At 41.1% G+C, this 18,732-nt stretch overlaps 1 protein-coding gene across 1 annotated transcript in view; it reads right to left on the bottom strand.

Annotated features, from left to right (window-relative positions):
* FYCO1 (FYVE and coiled-coil domain autophagy adaptor 1) overlaps nt 1-18,732 on the bottom strand; it is a 53,504-nt gene that overhangs the window by 27,406 nt on the left and 7,366 nt on the right. Inside the window, exons 2-13 of the mRNA XM_035895714.1 lie at nt 16,797-16,981; nt 15,166-15,272; nt 13,928-14,053; nt 10,220-10,326; nt 9,186-9,329; nt 8,323-8,416; nt 5,293-7,923; nt 4,141-4,233; nt 2,988-3,106; nt 866-1,033; nt 290-439; nt 110-188 (exon numbers count right to left, since the gene is read on the bottom strand). Of these exons, the coding sequence (XP_035751607.1) occupies nt 110-188; nt 290-439; nt 866-1,033; nt 2,988-3,106; nt 4,141-4,233; nt 5,293-7,923; nt 8,323-8,416; nt 9,186-9,329; nt 10,220-10,326; nt 13,928-14,053; nt 15,166-15,272; nt 16,797-16,851 (3,873 nt within the window). The 5' untranslated portion in view covers nt 16,852-16,981. The remainder of the gene's footprint in view (nt 1-109; nt 189-289; nt 440-865; nt 1,034-2,987; nt 3,107-4,140; nt 4,234-5,292; nt 7,924-8,322; nt 8,417-9,185; nt 9,330-10,219; nt 10,327-13,927; nt 14,054-15,165; nt 15,273-16,796; nt 16,982-18,732) is intronic.

Here is an 18,732-nt window from a genome sequence, read left to right as displayed (position 1 = left end):
TCTTTCCCTTTCTTTGTTTGTTGTTGTTTTCCTTTTCACTACATCATTATTATTATTTATTTATTCCAATTATTAAACTGTTCTTATCTGAATCCACCAGCTTTCTTACTTTTGCCCTTCCAGTTCTCTCTCCCATCCCACCAGTAGGGTGAGGGTGAGCAAGTGGTTGTGTGGTGCTTAGTTGCCGGCTGGGGTTAAATCACAACAACCATTAAGAAGTGTTTCATCCATTTAAATGATCATACTGAATTTTGCTTTTGAACAGTGTAACAGAGTTCAACAAACTGACCTGCAGTGGTGTCGGCGCACCATCCATGAGAACTCTCTCTGGCAGTCCAGACAATGATTAACCTCTGTGTCCCCCTGCCACCTTTGCTCTGCACTAAGCTTCTGCTGGAACTCCAGAGCATCTGACTTTTGCCACAAAGCATCTTTATCTCTGCAGAGACACAGTTAAATTAAAGAAAAATACATTGAAGTTATCAGTCCTGCTTAACTGTTAACCAAACTCAATTTGAATGTTAGTGAAAGCTTCACAATAAAAATTGCTTTGCTGTAACTTGTGAGGAGCTTTCAGAAATATAGATCAAGAAACTTACCAAAACTTTTGGGAAGGCTGGGAGAAAAACACATGCCATGCAGAGAACTACACATTTTTGCAAAACAGACAGCAAATTAAGGAAGAGATAATACTGGGTGTTGCATTTTTGACTGCATTATGGAAATGCAAAACTTCAACTGCTGATGAACTTGGCCATTACCTGTATCTTCAGTTCAGGAATACAAGACTGAACCACCCAGGCAGTATCCCTTAACAGCCTAGACAGGATGTTAATTTCTGCCTTCTGTTTATTTTGATGCCAACCTGATAAGTTCTATCAAACGTTCTTCAAGGAACTGCTTTGTTCTCGTCAGATCATCCAGTTCAGCAAATAACTTCTGGTCGCTGCTATCTTTGTCTGCTGCCACCTTGCTGAGCTTCTCACTGTAATCCAGGACCTTCTCTTTTGCTTCATCAGCTTCTTTTTGGATCCTGATCAAATACAAAGGCAATTAAGAATTGTTTTTAGATCATGTGCATTCAAGTCTTCCTCATGGAAGAAAGGGGTCCTCCACCCTGATAAACAGGTAGTTTCAGTGTGAATGTTTTTTATAGCTAGCCAGAATCTCTCCAGTTTTCTGCATCACTGAAAGTGCACACAGATCCATTATCTGGTAAACACAGTCAGCAATCAGGAATTTCTTGGATGCCTTGCTTATAGTGAAGCTTATGATGGCTATCACCCTGGAAATAAAATCAGTGTCCTTGGAAGCTAAGATCATCAGCAGCTGCAAACTGAGCTAAACCGGGAAAGTCCTACAGCTGCAGGTTGTCCAGCATTTGCAGGTTGCACACAAAAGGGCTGTTTAACTCATACTCCTCCATAGCCTTCATGTTCACAAAAGGAAAGCAAAACCAGTTTCTCACTATATTCTTCTAACACAGGGGCAATTCAAAAACTAAAGGTTAAGACAACTCAGTTCACTGCACAGTCAGTGGAAAGAAGTGTCCCCAGAAAGCTTCCAAGAATATAACAGTCTTGACTTGACGATACTGCAAGTCCTAGCAATGGATCAAAAATGCTACAGCAACACAACATGAGGCACTGAGCTGGTCTGAACTCACTCAGCAAACTCAGCTGAATTCAAATATTTTGATAAGTTACATTTTGTACCGACAACCTTCAGCACAGATCAAGAATTATCAATCTTCCCACAGAGAGTGATGATATCGGCACAAACATGTAAAAATACATAGGTTTTGGTTAAGCCATTAGACTCTCTGCAAGCCCATGCCTCATGAAGATCTATTTTGGACTGCCAGATAATCTGCACCAGATAGGCCCACATCACAGACCTTGGAAACACATCTGCATGACATACTTTAAACTGGTAAGAAACCTGACACAGACATGCAGGATGTGGTCCCATTCAAATAATTCTTACTGATTCCCTGAAACTTCATGGAGATGAGAGAAAAAACAAACTGTCAAAAAGCACAAATTTTCCATTCCTTATGAAAGATGAAAGAAAAAGAGCCAATATTGGTCTTTTAATTTTGTGACTAATGAATAAGGTAAAAGGAGGTTATAAAATGTCTTGCAGTTTCACAAAAGAAGACATACAATTGTCTGGTTTTGCCTGGGATAGAGTTGATTTTGTTCCTCATAGCTGGCACAGTGCTGTGTTTTGGATTTAGCATGAGAAGAATGTTGATAACTCAATGAAGGTTTAGTTGTTGCTAAGCAGGGCTTACACTGGTCAAGGACTTTTCAGCTTCCCATGCTCTGTCAGCTGTGCAAGAAGCTGGCGGGGGGCACAGCCAGGACAGCTGACCCCAACTGGCCAAAGGGGTATTCCAGACCATATGATGTTATGCTCAGTATATAAGCTGGGGGGAGATGGTCGAGGGGGCAGTGATCGCTGCTCAGGGACGGGTTGGGCATCGGTCAGTGGGTGGTGAGCAATTGCATTGTGCATCACTTGTTTTGTATATTCTTTTACCATTATTATGATTATTGTTGTTGTTATTCTTTTCCTCTGCTGTTTTTTTAAATGGTCTTTATCTCAACCCACAGGTTTTACTTTTTTCCCCAATTCTCTCTCCCATCCCACTGGAGAGGGGGGGAGTGAGCGAACGGCTGTGTGGTGTTCAGCTGCCTGCCAGGTTAAACCACAACAATGAATTTATATCATCAGCTAAATTAACAATACAATACAATACAATAAAACCTAAACCTTGCATTCATGTGTGCTGTGTAATTTACATATTTCTCATCTGAAGTGTCAACCTAATATTCCCCATCAGTGCCCATGCACTATTTGCCCTATATAAACTCCGTGGCATATGCTACTTCATAAACCACAGCAATTTTCAATATGCTTTGGTTGTTCGCCTCTTGCTTGGCTTACAATTAATGGCTTGTGTAAAGAACCCAAACTCCCACCTTTCCAAGAGCTCTCTCAGAGTCGTCACTTCCTCTTCCTTCTGCAGCCGAACAGATTCTGATTCAGACAGCTGCTCTTGTGCTTCATCCAGCTTTCTAGACAAACTCGTGTTTGCAGCCTAGTGAAAAAAATTACTGTATTCCCTTACATATAAAACCAACACTTTACCAAGCATTGAACAATTACCAAGACACCTAAACAATGCTTTAAAAGAATCGGTTAAAGCCAAACCACCAATTAAGATATTATTGTATAAGCAGACACTAATTAGTTGTGTACTAGTGATTGATTACTTCTGTCACACTGAATAAGGGATAGACTCTAAAGTGAGGCAGTATTAAGCCTGTAATTCTTATGAGTCCCTGTCAGTTCAGCTTTTGCCTCCTTATGAAGGAAAATCTCTCAAAAATAATGGCAAAAGAATACGCCCTAAAGGTTTTTCACCACCTAAAAGTTTCAAAAGGAAAAAAATTGAAAATTAAGAAAATGTCATTTACTAAAGCTATATGGACCATGAAGGACAATGGAAGCAAAAACTTCTTTCAGAGCTAGCCTCTCTGGAGAAGCCTGCCAAAGTTGGAGTCCTCAGGGAACATACCTAACTGCATCTAAAGGTGTACATATTTCTGCTAGCAGTTAGGGCCAGGTTTAATAACCTTAACTTTCTTCTTTCTGGATTCCTTACACCTCAGTAAGACCCTCCTAGCTCAATTGTTTGATAAATGTATTACAAAAGTCCTATTTCTTTCTGGCTGCATTATTTCTCAGCCAGATTAATTCTCTGATTCAGTGCCCCTTGCAGCCTGCAAGCAGTTGAATCCACGCTTGTGGTCGTGGGTGGTGGGCATGCAGAGCCTGAGACAGACACCTTTTAAACCTGCACTCCCATTTAAGACGTGTACATATAACCAGGTCTTAGATAGAACCTGACTAGCTTTCAAGGCAGGACAAATCCTAAATACCATTGTGCTGCTTGTACTCTGTTTCAGGGGCTAACTTTTGGTGGCTGAGTATTTTGTCTGCAGCACCTGTACTTTATTCGAGGGCTTTTTCAGACTCACAGTCGTCAGAAATGCTGCCTGCCTTCTCAATTATAACACTAATGCCTGCTGACACAAACACCTCCATCTCTTAATCCGATTGAGCACCTACTTGTAACTCCTCAATCTCTTCCTCTGCAGCACATTGTTGTCGCTTCTGCTCCTCAAGTTGCTCTCTTAGTTTCCCACACTCTTCATTGACAGCCTAGCAGAGAGATTGAGCCATGTGTTAGCATTCCTCTAGCGGCCACCCCTTCATCTATGAAATTCCCAGTTGTGAATTATAAGTGCTCTTACTGACATGTATGGGATAAATGCAGCACCACCATCAGGCTCATGAAAGACAGCTAAAGAGACATCCAACTCATGGATTCAACGAAACTCCCCTCTGTGGTGGTAGACCAGCTATGCTTTACAGTTACTAGCTATGGGCTACTACAGTTCTCAACAAAAAGAAGGCCCAGCTTGTGAATTGCTTTGGCTCAAAAGACTGAGATAGCCCAAATCATACTGAGGTTCAGGAAGCCTTTATGAAACAAGACATAAATGAACGTATGCTATTTTCTCAAACTTGTGGAATTTCTGGATAACAGCAGTGGCATAAGCCTCTGATCAACTGCTAGTCTTAGACATTACCTCAGAATGGCAGAACAAACACAATACAATCTTCAGCCTTTAGGTGTGCTGTTTCACACATACAGGGTTGACTCACGTTTTTCTGGGAGCAAAACGTTGATCTTCTAAGCTGCTACCTTGAGCAGTTGAAAGCAAAAATACATGAGGGAATTAACTGCAAAAGTATCTGGTCTCAGTCTAAGTTTGCTTTCATCAAAATCAGTTTTAAGGAGAAGTAGTGTTACAGGTGTGGGGAACGGGTTTTGCAATGTTCCTACCAAAACAGAAAAAAATCACAGCTGTGACCAGAGGGAATAGTTACAGAAGATGCCACCTTCAGTGCCAACATAAGAAATCATCACCCTCTCCATTACTGGCTGGCTTTTCCATATCACATGGCCTCTTCACTATGTTTGGATGGCCTCATTATACATCTCCAAAAAACTCTGAAGAGTTATGTTACCTCAAATAGGCCTAGGTCATGACTGTAGAGACATTTTCAGATTCCCAGACTAAGGCTAGCTGTGTGCTAGTCTCAGAGCCTGACTGACACAAACCTTAGGATTTTGCACAGTAATTGCTGCAGCAGATGGTAAAGCAGGGGAAATCCTGCACAGCTCCCTCACCTATAATAATCACATTAATTTACCTTGAATTTTGTCTGATAATTTAGAATCTCTGTGCTCATTTGAAATTTTATTGCAGACAGCTCTTCTTGGCTGGTCTCTTGGAGACTCTGTGCCTCTTTCTTTGCTGTCTCCAGCTGCAATTGCAGACTTGGGACAGTTGCGGCACACATTTGAGCCTCCTGTAATTTCTCTTGCAGGCTCTTGTTCTCCTCTCTGAGATTAGAGATGTCAAGCTTCAGCTTCCCCTGTTGATCTGCTGCCTGTTCTTCCAGTTCTTTGAACCTTTCTGTGGCCTGGGCTAACTGCTCTTCTGCATCCACCTTTTCAGAGGTCAAGGCACAAATCTGAATACCAAGTTCAGCCATATCTGTGTTGGTCCTGTGGAGGAGATCTTTGTTTTCTTCGTTTTCCATTCTAGCAACTTCCAAGTACTGCTTAACCTTGGATAGCTCTTCCTTCAGGTTCAGCAAAGTATTTTCCAGATCAGCTTTTTGGCGGGCTGCTGTCTCCTGCTCTTTTTTCAGCGCTTCTTCTCTTTCTTTACATTGCACCAGTTCTTGCACATGGTTTCTGTTGAGTGACTCACTTTGCTCCTTCAGCTGCTGGACAAGTGCCTTCTGCTCATCCAAGACAGTCTCTGTGATTGCCAGCTCACCTCTCACCTGCTCTCTCTCATCAGTGGTCTGCTGAAGCTTGACTCTCAGGTCTAGGACTTCTGCTTGCAGCCTAGACACTTCACCTCGGTTGACCTCCAACTGCTCTTCACTCATGGTCAGTCTGGAGGCCAGCTCTTTTGCCTCCTTCTCCAGAGAAGCCGCCTGCTGTAGTTGGTGTTTTTCCACTGATTCCTTTTCTGATGTGAGGGATTCAATCAGCTTTGTCTGATGAAGGCATGTCTTTTCAACACTGAGCTTTTCTACCTCAAGAGCCTCTGCTTTATTCCTATGTTTTTCAGCTTCCTCTCTGAGCTGCTCACACTGGCTCTCCATGCCTTGCAGTTCTACCTCCTTCTCTGTGAGCTGTGACTGGAGACACTCTTTGCTTTCCTTCAGGGTGGCTAAGCTTTTTTCCATTTGTAAACTATGCTGTTTGGCACTCTTCAGCTGTCCTTCAAGTGAGGCATAAGACTCCTTGGTGGTCTCTTCTCTTTGCTTTAGTTCTTCATAGTCTGAGTGAAGAGCCTCTAATCTCTCCTCCAGAATTTGGCTTTGCCTCCTTGCATTCTGCAAGTCTTCATCCAGCTGTTTGTTCTGGCCCCGTAGCTTCCTCTCTTTTTCATCAACTGACACCAGGGCATCATCTATCTCACTCTGAAGCTGTTTCTCAGAGGCTCTCAGCCTGGCTACCTCAGCTTCCAGGGAAGCTTTAGAAGCTTCCAAATTTTTCAGCTTCCCTTCCATCTTCTTCTTGGACTGCTGCAAATTTGCATTCTCCGCTTTCAGTTTTCTGCTCTCCTCACCCATTTCGTTCACTGCAGAGTTTTGCTGCTCCATCTGCTCTTCCAGCTCCTTGGCTTTCTGGCTGAGATGCTCTTTCTCAGACAAGAGTTTCCGGTTTTGCTCCTCAAGGCTACACACAGTCTGACTCACCTTTGTTAAGCGACCCTCCTGTAGTTCAAGTTGCTCTGCTTGCGACTGGGCTTCCTGCTTCAGTGTTCCTTCCCTCCTACTATACACCTCCTCAAGTTTCTCTTTTTCTTTCCTTGCTTCCTCAAGACTTTTTTCCAGTGACCCCACCTGAGCCAGCGACCCCATTACCTGGGTCTGGAGCTCAGCCATCTCCTTTCCTTTCTGGGTCAGGGCCTTCTGAAGTGCATCCATTTCCTTTGCCATGCTTTCCAGGCTCCCAAGCAGCTTTTCACTCTCTTCTCTGGAGTCAGCAGTGAGGCGATTGTATCTGGATTCCAGTTCCTTCTGTGCCTCCTCTTTCAGCTGCAGCTCCTCCCTTGCTGCTTTCAGCTGAGACGCACGTTCATCATTGAGTCTTTGCATATCTGCCTTTTCCTTTTCTGCCTCCTGAAGCTTCTCTAACAGTGCCTGTATCTGTAGGGCAGAGTCACAGTTGGCTGTGGCTTGCTGTCCCTTTTCCTCCAAGGCAGCATCAACTTTTTCAAGGAGGTTGAGGTTCTTCTGTTCTGTGGAACTCAGCTTGGCTTTGAGCTCATTGATGAAAAAATCCTTCATAGCAACCAAAGCTCTAGAGGCTTCCAGCTCCCGATTCAACATCTGCAATTCTGAGGCACAGTCTTCCTTGCTGGTCACGAGCTGCTCCAGCTTTGTCGAATATTCTTTTTGCTGCTCCACTGCATTCAGTTCCAGTGACTGCAGGCATTTCTGCAGGTCATGAACAGTGCTGTGAGTGGAGTGTGAGACCTCACACTGCTTCTGTAACTCTGTGATCATCTTTGTCAGTCGGGAGTTCTCCTCACTGTAGTTATTGCTCTTTTCCTTTTCTACCTGTACTTGTTCTTTCTGAAGGCTGACAGCTGCCTGGAGCTCCTGGTTTTCCATTTCTAGCTGGTGAATACGACCTTGAAGTTCCCTCTGCTTCAGCTCAGCCTGGTCAAGTTCTACACGCATCTCTTCAAAGCCCTCAAGGTGTTCAACATTTAGTGAGCTATTTGCATCAGGGCTGGAGGGAAACTCTTGGGCCTAAATGAACAGAAGGGGAAAACCAGAAAGTTTAAGAAGTATTAAACATGCATTTAAATGGTGTGTTCAAATCAGAGCAAGTTCAGGTTTTTAACACACAGTGGTGTTGTACCACAGCACTACAAGATATCAACTTACAGGAAAGTGGGCTTGTTTTCCCAAAATATAAATGAAAACATACCTATCTACAGGCAGTCTTCTGAATATAATTTTTTTTCCTCTACAAGATTTGCATGTTCAGTTGAATCAGCTACTGGACAATTCCCTTTACTTTTAATTAAGAACTCTTTTTGTAGCTTACCATTATAATGGTCATAATGACCATAAAGCTACCAAGCTCTCTGGAACTACACCATTAATCTACCATGCCACATAACCATTTATTTGTAATTTGCTTACCTGCAAATAATTGCTCACTAAACTGCTCATGCTGGAACTGCGACTTGGGGGCTTCCATAAATATGCTGAAGATCCAAGCGAGGACAGTGTCCTCCTGTTGATCACACAGAGAAACTGTATAAGAGAAGTCTAAGCACATACATACATGTCTTACATGCAAGATTTATCTAGTTGTAACTACCACATACAAAAAGACATAACTGCACCTGGTGTCTGGGCCAACAACCACTGATCTTGATGGAAAATGAAACAGGGATATCAAAGGCACCTATAGAAGATTATGGGGTTGGTAGCTGTGACTTCCCACATCCACAAGAACCAATGCAGCTTTGCTCTAAGAAATTGTATTGCTGTGTGGTGGCGGCTCAACCAGGTGGTGGCAGCATGCAGCCCTAGAAAACTCCAACCGATACAAACGAGTCTGGATCAGACCTAGTAATTTTTGTTATTCCCCCCTTAGAGGTGGGATCAGGCTGTGATGACCACATATTGTCACCTCTACCGTTGGTGCAGGTGAAGCACACTGCTTGGCTGTTCAGTCACTACATGTTGTAGCTCTCAAAACAAAAGGAGCTAAGAATATTTCTTCTTGTGCCTGTGAAGATGAGAATAGCTTGGGATTTGGGCCTCAACTGCAGTTACTGAAAGTATTCCATTAAAGAGCATCAACTCTGATCTCTGGTACACAGTTTATTGAAAGAAAAAAAGGCCAATTTTGTTGTAGACTAATTACATGGAGAAAGTGTATGCCTGCTCTAACACAAGTATTCTTACTTTCAAAAGCAGAAGCTTATACAGATTTTGTAGCAGGGAGATATTTTATGGCCCTGTTAATACAAAATAACAAAGTGTTTCTATTTTACCTGGCAAATGCTGGCCAAGCAGCATCTAAATCATAGCCTCTTGATGCCAAGTCAAACTGAACGTCGGTGAGTTCATAGAGTTGACCCACAATGTCAGAACTCATTTTGGAATTCAGAAATGGACTTCTTGCATAGTACCAGTCACTTGAAAATAAAAAACCCCAAACAAAACAACAATTAATACTCATTCATAAGTAAAAAAGAAGCAGTAGTTTCACTTGTAAAAAAACCTTACACCACCATTATTCACTCCACCCCAGAAAAATTATGATACACTATTCTAAACACAAACCGAAAACAATCAGTCACACCAACCAACATCCCATCCCTTTGACGTGAATGAATGCAAACAGCTTCAATGAATTCCACAGAAATATCTTTGAAGGAGCCCCTGCACAAAATATTTTTTGCTCTAGTGCTTGGGCAAAACACTGGCAAGATAAAATATTTGCTATAGACTGGATAATTACACAGTAAATACCTAAAGCACAAACTTACTACATCAAAAAATGAGGGACAGAAAGCAGTGACCAGAGTTAAATACATTGTTAAAATAGTCTGCTTTTTCTAAAAGCCATACCAGTGCCCCTCCAAACAACTACAAACTATCTTTGGTGTTCCTTGGCCAGGGGCAAGCTCTTCCTCTGTGTGACAATCCAGAGATATATACAAATGCTTTCTGGGGCTTTGCGCAACACACCCAAATTAATTCTCCCTTATGATGTACAGCACAGAAGACCAACCCCAGGATCTTCAATGCTTATAAAAGTGTCACTGTTGAAACTGACATATAGAAGCGTCAGCACCACCCACTTCACACACATTTCGCTGAAACAACTTTCAACCTTTACCAGCCTAAGATAGGTATGAACTGGTGACTGAGGCCAAAAGGTTTATTATCCTTCCTATCCTATTACCAGCTGTCTAAGCCACCCATTTGGAAGGGTTTCAATTTCTCTCAATAGCTACTAGGTGATGTTGCTTGATCAGACTGAGCAAACACCCATTAGTCAACAAGGTACTTTGCTATTTACCTGGTCACCTTGGTGTTCATAAAACATTGCTGCAAGGTGTCTGCTAGCCTTTGGTGAACCAGGGAGTAACGAAGAAATGCTCTTCCTTTTCCAAGAGATGTTCGTAGCTGGAAGGGAGAAACCACAAGGAAATAAAATTCTAAACATCATTTGCAATCATGTACACACATGGCCAGAACAGTCTACATACAGACACAAAAAAACCCCACAGTAAGCCATAGTTGTAAAGGAAGCCGTTAAGAACTGCCACTGAGAGATACCTTCTCCCAACACTGTCATTTGGCAGAATCTTTTTTGAATAATGAGTGTGTATCTACAACTGGCTGTTGTCCACTTTATAATAATATAAAAGGCATCACAGGACCAATGAAACATGTACTGTAGTGAGTACATGAGCCCAGACTATGCTAAAGGCAATTCCCAATATAAGGCAAAATCTCAATGTGCCCAGCAAAGCCAGAAGTGACTGCTTAGGTTACTTAAGATGTGCCTGGCCTCAGCTGGAAGAGCTTTAGGGCAGATCTAGTCATAAACCAACGATGTACACATGTACAAATATACATCCCCATGGACACAGGAACCCCAGATGATGCAAAAAGCCTTTCTTAATACTTAGCCGTTAAATTGATAAACATCTAATTCTTACTTCAGGCCAAGAGCAGCTGCATGACTGAAATTAACGGATCTTTTTATGAAGACAGCTGTTAGATTAACATAAGGGGGATCACAAAACTAAGCACTGAATTTTTTATAGCTACTGACTTGGGGAATTGATGTCTTCTACATCTGAGCTATTTCTTGTCCTGCAAAATAATGAAACAAACAGTAGTGTTTCATTTCTCCTCTCCATCAAAATCAGTAATCAATTTAGGAATGGAAAATGAAAGGGATGAAAAGAATTTCTCACCAGTCAGCCATGCTCCTAACCAAACTGCTCATCCAACTAACAAACCAATCATATTAATGATTTAGAGACCAAGAAAAATACTGGAGGGGCTGATGCTCAAGTTAGTAGGTTAAATTTTGCTTGAAGAGTTAGTGCGAAAGAAGGCTCAAAGGCTACACAAGCTTTCTCTCCTTCTGATTCTACTGTGGTGAATACCTTAACTCTCAGTTTCCTTGATTTTGTCGTTACCGGGCTTCTGCGCTCAAGTAAGACACAGGTTCATTGTTTATCTCAGCAATCCACTATATACAAAAATGTTATTTTTAAATGGAATGATGAAATGTGGAGCAAAGGAAGCCACATGTTTTACTGCTTTTTGTTTTGAATTCTATAGGACACAAAGTGTGAAATAACATGGTCCCCAAAGGCTAAGTTCCCCAGAAAAGCAAATTTAATTTGCCAGCTGGTCTGAATGTTTCTTCAGGGAGATGCTATCACTGCCATGTGCACAGAAGCATACAAGTGTTTTTCCTAACTAGGCATATTTAGTGAATATCTTAAGAATAGTCAAAAAAACCCCACTGGAAACCACTGAACTGGTCCTATCCTTACTTCCATTGGTTTATCAACTTGAACCGCAATGCCTTTTTTAAGCACGGCGATACTAGAATAGATGTACATGATGAGAAGTAGAGGAAAATATTTACATGTATGCAGATACAAATAACCAAACACTGTTTGACTAGGAAGCAAAACCATGACACCCATGCCAGAATTCAAGGAGGCAGGCAGTGTCTGGTATTGCCAGTGTTTCCACGTTGACTGCAAACATTGTAGCTAAGGTGCAATGCACGACTGTAGCACTGTAGCTTGTGCAGCGTGTGGCTATAAAGACTTGTAAAGATGTGTCTTCAATGTAATCACCTTTTGAAAGGGGAACAACCAGCACTCACTGCTCACCTAATGACATCAAGGGCAAGGCTCAGTGTTTCAGTTCCCAGCGTATTCCTATTTGCTTCCTTTCTCCACCTCTCTAGCATATCATGCACCCTAATACTAGAAGCACTTCAGGCAAAGCAGAAGAGGAGGCATTATACTGTTTGACCATTCTTAAAAAGTCACTGCCATTACCCTTTCCTCCGTGTTTACTTTCATCTTTGAAGGTCAACAAGTATTGCTCAGTGCGCAAATAAATGACATTTATGGAAACCTTTATGTTCTATCCAGCCAGGTTCAAAAATTGGCTGCTGATTTCCACCTGTAATGAATGGGAATAACCAACAAGTTTTCTGTCATCTGTCATTTCATTTCTGGAACTGAGACTGCCAACTCAGTTATCTGAAATGGTTGACTGATTTGATTTTTTTTTAGAGTTCATATTCCTAAACCACAAGCTAATAAAGTTAAAAGTAGTTTTCCACAAGCTAATTTCTGTGGCTGCACAGAAATTGAAATAGAAAGTGTCCTTCCAAACAATAATTTCTGATATCATGCTAGCTATTAAACAGTCAGAGGTATTGAAGGAGGAGGAAAAAGCAGAGCAGCCTTTACATGTGGTAATATGCAGGTGATACCACAGGCAACAGACTGTTGAAGGCTACAGTACATTCACCTTTGCAAAGAAATCAGATTGGCTACTGCTGCTGAGAATTTAGGAGCCAGTAACTACAGCCAAAGGATCTTTCCTGCAGTAGCAGTCACTGTCCTTCTCCAGTCTTCCTGGAAGCAGTGGGAAAGTCAAACCCAATTTCCATGGCTCTTACGTTTCCCTTCCCAGTGGTAAAAAAAACTGGAGCCCTTCCTTGGCTTTTTTGCCTTGGAACAGCAAAATTCAATATTGCCTAAGCTGCTGAGAGAAGAAAGTGAGGTAGGGAACACAGAGCCTGCCTCTGCTAGAGTATAGCGGATGGCTCAAGATGGCTCAGGACAACGTTATCTAGAGCTGCTGTGGAGGAATTGCTAAGAGTATAGGGAAATCTGCTGTAAATAGTAACTTGCTAATAGAAGTTAGCACTTCTGTGTGCTCACAGATAACAGAGCTGAGCATCAGGATAATGCTGGCCAGCACCACCACACCACTGCCTCTTTTACCTACAAGGGAAGTTGTTCTTCAAATGATTCTAAGGACTCAGGCAGGATCAGCACAGAAGGCTTCTCATCGCACTTACTTCACCCACTCATTGAGCTGAAGACATAACATGGCTGTTATAAGATTAAGCTTAATTACTATATCTAACAAAAATAAAGCTTTTTGCCCTGTTCATGACAGCTTACCTGAGGGAATAATGACAACCATTCTGAGCCATTAAGTCATGATATTTGACATGGAGAAAAAAAGTTGAGACAGAAGATGAAACCCTGCTCTCAGTTACTTCTCTTCAACTCTACTGACCAGTCGAAAAAGTGTTAAGAAATGTCAAACATGGTGAATCTTTCCTCTTACTCTTAGAGCAAGTCCTGCCTTAAGCTGTGCTGAAGATGGCAGGCTCTATCCTTGACTTAATTTTTTGTTCCTTTCTAGAAAAAATGGCACTAAGTTTATGAAAAGGCTGGGCACAACCAGAGACAAAAAGGACCATTCACTTGTGTAAGTGGTCTTCAAAACAAGTAAGAGTCAGGCTATCTAATCCTATATAATTTAGTGCCCTAGTAAAAAGAGTAACCTCGCATTTTTATACTTTCCATAATAATTAAAAATAAAAATTCCCAACTTTTTTTTTTTTATGTTTAAAGCAGCACATTTTCTTTTGCTTTCTACTGCTTTCTGAAAAGACACACCAAAACACAAACCAACTATTATGATGCTTAGCTGATATACTTACTTCTGTAATAGACTTGACAAAGCGAATTCCATCATTAGCTCCTTTGACTTTTGCCAGACAGTCACAGAAATAATCCCAGTAGTCTTTTCTGTTCCCCAGCAATGTGTTTTTTTCTTTCTGGTCAAACTTAAACAAGGAAAACAAAAAGCAATGAGCAAAACTTAAATATAAATAAACTTATATATAGCTACTTGGAATTCTCTTCCTCTCCCAGCAACATGTGCTTTCATGACTCCTCTTCATTTTAGCCAATGTATTCACAAAGGAAAAAGACATTGTACTGCACTGATGCAATCCAGCAGTTACAAAAGCTACTTTACAGACAGCAACAGATAATAATGTTCTGGGTCTAGTTAAAATACAGACATCTATTCAAAACTGCTGAAACAAAGACTTGCAGCAGATTCAGCAGCTGTTCAAGAGCAAGGAACTAACAACCAGTTGCTGAGAGACCTGCCATCAAGTGTGGCAACAGCACACACGTACACACCAGAAAAATCTGCTCTAGCTAAATCACATTCAGAGCAGCAATGCAGCTTGAACCATTCAAATCGCAAAGGATACTTCATCTTCTGCTGAAGTCTCTGCAACCCAATCAAAACATCCTTGCCTAGATTAAGGCTGGATTAGCATGTTTTTGTTGCAATCAGTGACATGATTACAGTATGTGTAGACACAAGACTATGCAGACGGAATTTCAGTTTGCCCCCCAGTGTCCCCTTTTACTTAAATTTTGAGGATGGCCAAAAAGCAGCATTCCAGATTAAAAAATCAGCCTTTTATGTTAAGCTTTCCATACAATAAAAATTAATTTCCAAAATGAAATTGCTAAAAATTTTGTAAATTACTCACAGTATTTGCACCGTGAACAGCTTATGAGTATTTATTTTGCATCAAAATGTTGTCAAGATTTCATTACCACAGTTTTTCCAAGACAATTTAGCAAGCTATATCTTTAAAATCAAGCTCCAATCTTTCAGATCAATACAAAAATGCCTTACATTCTTCAATCAAACTGCCAGCACTGCCTTTTGATTACATTTATTTACTTTCACTTGGATAAGTATAATAAGCAGCACACACTTCAGTCTACTTACTTGGGGGGTTGGCGGGGAAGAGAGAGACTCAACTGGATATTTATGATTATTCGAGTTAACCCCCACATACTGAAGAGGCAATAAGAGAAAACAAGGCTTAGCTTTGATGGTGGATTACAAATGACACACATCACTTTTTACCTGTAGAAGGTACTCAAGCTTGTAGGAGAATTTTTGCAAATTGACACTGTCATCTGTGATTGGTTCCCCTCCTTCTTTGAATTCTTTACTTAGTTCAGTCACAGCATCTTTAAAAAAAGACACCAAATTGGTTAACTAATGCAAGAGATATATAGCACTGAATCCATACACAACTAAATAAATGGATTTTCTGCCTGGATGTTACGCATGTATATTCAGTTTCTTTCAGTCCAACTGTCTTAACAACAGTGCAAAAAGTTTATTGATATGCTTGCAATTTAACATCTATAAAAAAAAAAGAGCTCAAGTTATGTGTACTGACTACTGCTTCTCCTTAAAAAGAGCAAAACCTCCTTCTGACACTTAGCAAAAACCGGTTAACAGACAATTACTAATTGGTTGATCAGCAGAGGAAAGAGAAATAACTTTTTGCTGTCTCATGTGCACATTAAGGTATTGCCACAGGACAAACAGAATTCTGATTAGAAAGGACAAAGCATGTAATCTGCTAAAGGGGATCAGTAACACAAGAACAGTTGTCCAGTCAGCACATTTATCTTCTCCATGTTTTATTCAGGAAGGTTCAGCTTCTGCTGGTTACAAAACACAAGTGGAAAAAGTAATTTACATAAAAATAAGCATACAGTGACTTCTCTCCCCTAAAACCTATACCTGTAGTGGGAGAGGAAATCTCAAGTGAAAGCAAACTCTGCTGTCTCCTTGGACAATGGCCCCAAAAGGTTGTACTTCTCAGCATCAGAAATTACTGGTCTTGAGCTTCCTTTCCATTTGGTTTTGTATTTCTTTCAGGTGCCTGAGTGAGCCTTAGCTCCCAGCCCCACTTGATCCCCTTCGCAAACTAAAATTTCTTCTTGTTAGCAGGCAGGTAGATCTCCTGTTCGTGTTATGGGAAGATCTAAATTCCCAGCTTTGGTGCATGTCATACCTTATATTTAATAAAATTTAAAAGGAAGAATATCTGGATCTTGGTATAGGCAGTGGGTTAGGACAGAGACAGAGCAGGAAAATGATTATCAATCTGCTGCCAATTTTGCCTGCACCAGAGCAGTAGAAAATGATGTTGGCTATTGCTAGAGGAGGACAAGTCAGGTGCATAGAAAGCATGTTCCACCGCAGCAAGAACAGCAGGTCCAATTCTCCAGCACTCTTCCTCCAGGTCTCCAGTTTGGTTTGGCCTTCTGTTGTTTTCCCTTCCTACATTAGCAGCAACTCCACACCAGCTTCCTATCAAGGGAGGGTCTAAAAATCAGGCCTTCTCCTTATCTCACGTGAAGTCTTGTAACAGCATAGCTCTATTCATGCCAACAAAATCCTAGTTCGCACCACATACCCTTACAGACACTTTTTTTTTAATTGTAAAACTTATTTTTCATCTTGTATGTTTAAATTTGCAGGATTTAAGAATTTAGGATCCTGCAGAAGGTACAGCACATTCTCACAAAAAAATTAGTCACATCTCTGTTGAGCACATCACACACCTTGAACCACGGTGCTACAATTGCAGCACAGAAGTGTTACACAACTGAAAACAAAACTTCTACTCTCTGTTATATAAAACACGGAGGATGCATTCCAGCCTACAGAATCAATCTGTCAGCACGGCATTGTACCTTGCAAGTCTCTGATAATCCGCTGCAGCTGGCTTTCGCCACTGGTTGCTGCCATCTTGAAAACCAAAGGAGCTCCCCTTCTGGGCTGTTAACCTTTTCATCCATCTAGATAAAAATAGCAGAGTTCATATCCTTGTTGACCATTGGGCTGATGAAGATTATTCTTCTCTGTGACACCTGCAATTCTGTAAAAGGCAAAAATAAAATTAAGTCTTTAAAACCTCAAATGAGCAGAAGAGAGGTGCTTTAGCATGTTAGATCCTGTTTAGTAATTAATTCCCATAAGGCCAATTCTTTTCCAGGAACCTCCTTTATATTCCCTTCTAGATTTCACTTGCCATTTCAGTTATTTCTTCAGCTTTATCTTTCAAAACTACTGAGCAAACCTCAGAGAGCAATTTTCTTTTGCCGGAGTTACAACACAGTTAGTCTTACAGCCCAGCTCAGGCTGGCATTTCATGCAATTCATCTTGTGACCCTGAGGGAGGTTCTGATGACATGGGACTTTCCCTCCCCAAACCCTCTGCCAGATCTTCCCTACAGGCTGCGGAGGAAAAAGATACGATGACTTTTCCGTTTCAGGGAGGCTTTCAAGACACAAACTAGGCACGGTCCAAGGAGTCAAAAAATGATGCATGTTTAACTCTCTGGTTTTGGAGCATATTTTTAACTCATAAGAGCTACTAAAAGATTTAGTACTGGAGACTGGTTTTAGCATTAGAAACATCTCTCATCCCCTCCTCAGAACCCCCTGTTCCCAACACGTGTAAGAGGACACCACTTTATTTTAAGCTCTGTTACAGCATCCCTGGCTGGATAAATATAGCTTGCACCACGTCCCTTGCTTAGAACAATGGCAAGTGAGTTATACCTAGCACTTGTAGAAAATCTTTCCTTAATTAAAATTAATGAATTAAAATCAGTTGAAAGCCTCATACACTTCACTAAAACAACCATGCCTGGGGACTCAAACTCTCAAACATTAACCTGGGAACAATCATTCAAAGCAAGCCACATAGAAACTGCATAGGGAACTTACTAAATATTCTGTTGTTCAGAATTCTGCCTGCAATAGTACAGCCAAATTTTCAAGCAAGCACAACACCCAGAGTCCTAAATCTTTAGAAAATTTGCCATTACACTTCTGTGCTTTTGTTACCATTCAAGCTGAAATTAAGTTGCATTTAAAATCTTACAAATATTTGAAATACAAACATGATTAGGCCAAATTATTATACCTCCTTTCTCTTTTTTTCCTTTCACTCCCAAGATAACTAAATTGGCATGGCTGAATGAATTGAATGGACCATCCTTCTACCCTATGCATTGAGGTATTGTTTGGAAATGGTCCTGATGTGATCCCGTATTCTTTTCTTTTTGAAATGAAGCAAACCTTAACAAAGCCAGAGAGACAGAAAGATGGTAAATATAAAGAAAAGGTTGAAATCAGGCTTACTAGTATGTTTCTCTTAATACCCATGTTTTGTTACCTGCTAGTTTTCATTTCTGTATTTTGACGGCACTCGTTACATTATGACACAACTGTTGCAAGGACCGTGTGCTGCCTGGAGAAGGGCCTTGGCCACAACTGTGCTGCTTCAGGGAGAGAAGGCCAGCACAGCATAGATGGGCCGACCTTTTGTGGTGCCAAATAAGTTTTTTTTTACCCTAGATCAAAAATATTACATACCCAAGATGCCTATCTTGACTCTACTAAGCGATCATATGAAGTACCGTACTTCCTGGCAACTTGCTGAGTTTGGGTACCAATCAAAAAAAGCAAAAATAACAAACCCAGTGAGTCAATGTTTCCTTTTCTAAGCATGTACAGTAATATCAGCCATATCTGTTCAGTTTGGCAACTGTTACAGAAAAGGAGCATAAGTGAGAAGACTGTGCAATGGCAAGCCAAAACGTGTGGCCAAACAAACGCTCT

This window comes from Egretta garzetta, unplaced genomic scaffold, assembly GCF_000687185.1.
Source record: "Egretta garzetta isolate BGI_Z169 unplaced genomic scaffold, ASM68718v1 scaffold96, whole genome shotgun sequence".
NCBI classification, from domain to species: domain Eukaryota; kingdom Metazoa; phylum Chordata; class Aves; order Pelecaniformes; family Ardeidae; genus Egretta; species Egretta garzetta.
This window is presented reverse-complemented; position numbering and strand designations above follow the sequence as displayed.